General features: G+C 48.9%; 1 protein-coding gene across 1 annotated transcript in view; it reads right to left on the reverse strand.

Annotated features, from left to right (window-relative positions):
• Positions 1–4,852, reverse strand: part of LOC134552941 (storkhead-box protein 1-like) — a 33,330-nt gene extending 28,478 nt beyond the window's left edge. The window contains exon 1 of the mRNA XM_063402158.1: positions 4,312–4,852. Coding sequence (XP_063258228.1) covers positions 4,312–4,684 — 373 coding nt within the window. The 5' untranslated portion in view covers positions 4,685–4,852. The remainder of the gene's footprint in view (positions 1–4,311) is intronic.
• Positions 4,853–5,011: the final 159 nt, after the last annotated feature.

Consider the following 5,011-nt stretch of genomic DNA (forward strand, 5'->3'; position numbering starts at 1 on the left):
TGGCAAAAAAAGTTTTCCCCCTATGCTTGGCCAAGCAGGAACAATGCACAACAGCCCGGCCCTGCCGACTTTACTGAATTATAACTCCTGCTAGTTAGTTTAATTATTGCACATACATTTCTCAAAAACTCCATCTAAACATCAGTTTCTAATTGGAGAAATTGCTCTAGGCACGGCCAAAGGGTTATTATAAAGTTTGGTCACTGCTTTTCAAGCAATCTTTACAAAAGGGCACGGCCCTTCCGCGAAGCGTATGAAAACCTCTCAAAGATGCCCATTGTCCGTGACACAGAAATCAAGAGCAAGAGATACAGAAGGAAGTCTCATCTGAGAGCACAAAAGGCAATGAAGACATGAAAATGAGGTGGAACATCCTGCTACACTGACAGCACCTAGCACAGAAGAGCTGAAAGGTTAAAAAAAAAAATAAATCAGCTTCCAGGATGGCAAATATTAGTGAGTGCAAATAGAAGGTGTGTCAAAAAGAGAAATCTTATTAAAATACTAACGCTCATTAAAGACTTAAGTTGCAAAAGTCTTGCAAAGTTACAAGAGAGCTTCCGAAGACAATGAATTTCATCATTGGACCCATAGATTTGCATAAAGGCTTCTCTGACCCCCCTAAATCAACATATTAAGCAAGTGCTGGTTTGTGGATTCTGTTTATTCAAAGACTACTTATATTTCCCAAACCTCCCATCTGTCAACTTAAAAACCTCAATACATCCAACAATTTCCTAATACTTGAATAACTTTGATCACTGCAAAACTGATCACTGAGCAAGTTTTTATGGTGTAACCATTTAGTTTAAGAAAACTGCCAGGGGAGTAAGTTTAAAAGTCACACATGAATCACTTCATCCCTCGTACCCTCCAGCCGTAAGATGTCAGCGCTATAAGCAAATTTTTCACGTGCTTCATATTCCAGCTGTATTTAATTCTAAGGTCTAATTTTATAATTTAAATCTTCAGACACTGGAATCTCATGTGGATTTTAATCCATTCATTTTGTGGCTCAGGTACACCTGCACTGAGCACAATAGGATTGTCCAGTCCCTGTTAACTACAGATTATACTTTTATGAACTTTTCATTATCAGGCCAAGGTGACTTAAAGGTGGGAAGACTATTCAGCAGCGAGTCTCTCCTGGTTTACATTTTACAATTCCAGCAGCAGAAAACATGCTATGCACACTAGAGGTTTAGTATTCCCTTCTCCTCACCAGCTACTTTTTCCTCCAGTTATTATCTCCACAGCCACCATAACCCACCAGAGCCAAGGCTCTGGACCAAAATGAAAAAGAAACACCAGCAACATCAGCAGAGGTTTGAAAGTCAGGCTGCAGCTGTGATTTCTGTGTCATGTTAGCACTTAATATAAGGGAAGGGAAGAGTTGTCCAAGGCTCTCTACTACCTGTGCAGCTGAGACCTTTCTGTCCCTTGTCCCATGCTAGACAGCAGCAGGAGGTTGGGACGCTCCTCCCACACCACCCTGGGACAGGGACCTGGTTGTTCAGCTACTCCATCCCAGCTGGACTCCAGGGCCAGGTGAGGCAGAAGTCTGTCCCCATCTATCTGCAAAGAGACAGCCAGCTGAGAAATGAGACAAGAACCGCCCCCACAACTCATCACAGCATTGTCCAGGTATTCCAATGGCCCTGGGGTGCAGACTGATCCCCCCTGGTCAGTCCCCCCATGCAGCACCCCCATGCCCAGGCATGGCAACCCCCTATTCCCACCACAACATGGGGACTACCAGCTGGACCACAGCAAGAGAAAACAACGTCACTTTCATAAAAACACTGTGCCACTTTTTCCCCTTGACCCTACCAGTTATTTATTAACAGGAGTAAAATGTTACTATTCTACAACTCCCAGCAGGCAAGTTTTCCTATCAGCCTAAGATACCAACCACATTTTTTAAAGCTGAAAAGCATTCAGACTTTTTCCTTTTGTCTGTGTTATTTGCTGCTTTAATGAAACAAAGTAGATAACGAAGTGTGAGAGAGTTCCTCAATAAGTCACAGCTATTTACACATTAGGTACCTAATTATGTTAAAAATACAATTACATGCATTTAAGCAGATGCTCATGCCCACAGGCCAAGCCCATTATTTTGACAATTCTTTAAATTTACAGTAAGTGAAAGTTGAATCTACTTAAATACAAGACCTGAATTATCAGTCTGGGAGTGGAAAAAAAAACAGTGAAAAAAAAAAAAAAACTCAATCAGTTCCTCCCATCATATTTAGCACAGCTAAGGCACTGCACAACAGGCAAGACTCCAACAGGTCCCTGCTCTTCTTTCATAGCATTTAATCAGATGCTGAGAGGCATTTGCTATTTTTAAAGCCAAATGAAAAACTCTGGCTCCAGTCTTTTGTAAATTTGCAGCAAAGATAACCCCCCAAAGGAATGCGTATTATTTGCACACCAGTGAGCTTACTTATTAACGTGAACCTCCAGCAAAAGTTTTGTTTCCATATTTTAAGATAGGCCACAAAGACCTGTTTACATTCCTTGGGTGGCTTTAGTAAGTCAAGGTCAGAATGCACCTTTCCACAGCCCCCCTGGGCAGCAGGCTGAGGAATGTTCCCAAGGAGCAAGGTCCAGGAACACCCCAAAAATCAAACACTGACCCTGATACTCCATCAGGTGACAGGGCCAATTCAAAAGCTCTTCATCCTCCATCCAACTACAGCCAAAAAGCTCAGATGAGCTAGGCTGAGCAGCTAGAATTAACCACTGCTCAGCTTCTTTCCTTCTCCCAATAGTGGTGGACCACACAAAACCTTTCTATCACCAGAACAGGATTAACCACCTGCTCTGCAACACTGTCTTGTTATCTGAGGTTCAAAGGAAAATTGCCTATTATGAGGAAAAAAGTCCATCAGTTCATTTTTAACAGGGTAAGTTGCCTTGACCTTCCCTCTCAGCACAGAAAATAAATGGTAATATTCATTAGGTCTGATGGGGAAACTGTGAGTGACAGACAAGTGTCTGCCAACTCAGCAAGGGACAAGACTGTTAATAACTATAAATTATAAGAGTCTGCATTGCTTGTTCAAAAGGACAAAGGCAGCTAAAAACATTCAAAAGCAAGATTAAAAACAGAAAACTGGGAAACCTTGAATATTCATGTTCTATTCTTTTCAGGAACCTGACTTAGCTAATTTTCTTTTAAAGAAATGCATGGAAGCATCCTGTTTTAAGGGTCTCAAACTTCCAGCACAGAGAGCATCTCTAGCTTTGAGACCTGTTCATGGTGCCTGCTGCATAGGACATAGATGATATAAACTGTACACAAGGAAAAGATAGTTTGACTTACCATCACTGCAGCAGCCATGGCAAGTAATCATGACAGCAATAAAGCAAATTCTTACAGTTTTCCTTCTCTCTGAGAGAAGCTGCATGTTTCAAGCTGTGATGAATGCCTTAAATACTAAGAAAAATTTCTGCTCTCTAGCTCTTAACAGCTCTCCAGTATACCCACCAAATAGCCCCAGCTTTATATCTTAGGGTTTGGAGGTGGTGGAGGGTTTGGGTTGGTTTTCTGGCTGTGCCTGCTAGTTTTTTCATGTCAAAATAAGTGCTGAAACATTTTTGCTCTCCATGCTAGGATTTTTTCCTTTCCTAGAGAAAATTCAGAGTCAGGTGTGCTTTGTCCTAGGCCGCTGCACATTGATGGGATTCCCTTAGGGAGTCACACTGTAACTTGAAACTTCAGCCCACCACGGCATAACAGCCTTGCCGTTCCCAGCTCCAAAGCCACCTGCCCTGCACTGCAAACAACCGCATGTTACTCATCTCCTCCTACTACTGCTTCTCGCCGTGAAAGACACCTTCACAGCAACACTGGGATGCAAGCTTGATCTAGCACGTAGAGTCGAATATAAAGTAATATATTGTTTCAGCACACCTGGAAATACCAAACAGAACTTTAACTCCCGAACCAAGCAGCCCCGGGAGCAAGCTGCGGGCGGAGCCGGCCAGTAGGAGGCCAGCGGGCATTTCATCCTGCAGGGAGTATATTGCAACTCTTACAGTTTAGGTTTTTACCCTCGCCCGCCGAAGGGAACGGGGGAACGCGTCTCTCCGACCGCCCGTACAGCCGGGGCCGGCAGCTCTCCCGGAGAACCCCATTAGCCGCATCCCCGTAATGCCACCGCGCCCATCCCGGCTCACCCTTTCGCGCACACCTACTTTTGGGAGCTAAAACCCCGCGGCGAGCAGGGTCCCCCTTTCTGGCCCGGCTTCCGGACCCCGCGGGGCGCCCCGGCAGCTCCGCGGGCCCGGCCCGGCCGCACCTACCCAGGCACTTGATGTGGAAGCCGCTGGGGGGCTTGAGGGAGCGGCGCGCCCAGCCCTGCCGCAGCACCTCCAGGTGCTCCTCCTTGCCCTGCACCAGCAGCACCTGCTCGTCGATCCAGCCCAGGAAGAAGGTCTCGGCCACCGCCGCCGTGGCCCGCCGGTCCCAGAAGTGCTGCATGTTCTCCCGCTTGAAGTCCGCGAAGATCTCGTAGCCGATGCGGTGCCGGCCCAGCTCCGCCGCCGGCCCCTCACAGGCACCGGCCCCGGCACCGCTGGCGCCGTCGCCCCCCGGTCGCCCCCCGGCCGCGGCGTCCAGGACGATGGCCAGGGAGTGCGGGGCGATCTGCAGGCACCTCTCCGCCCTGCGCGGCATGGCCGCTCACCGCCCGCCGCCGGGCACGGGCACGGACACGGGCACGGACATGGGTACGGACATGGGTACGGACATGCCCCCCGCGGCCGCGCTGCCTCCCGCGGCCGGCTGTCCGCGCTCCGCGCCGCTCCGCCCCGCGCGGCCCGGCCCGGCCCGCTCCGCCCCCGGCACACCCCCGGCGCGGTCCGGTGCCGCGGGCGAGGCGGGGACGGGATCGCGCCGCTGCCGGTCCCGCAGCGGGGGCCGGCCGCTGTCTCCGCACGCCCGGCAACCCAGCGTTCCCCGCCTCACGCTTCCCTGTCCCTGCACGGGAGCACCATCCCTAGA

This window comes from Prinia subflava, chromosome 7, assembly GCF_021018805.1.
Source record: "Prinia subflava isolate CZ2003 ecotype Zambia chromosome 7, Cam_Psub_1.2, whole genome shotgun sequence".
NCBI lineage: Eukaryota > Metazoa > Chordata > Aves > Passeriformes > Cisticolidae > Prinia > Prinia subflava.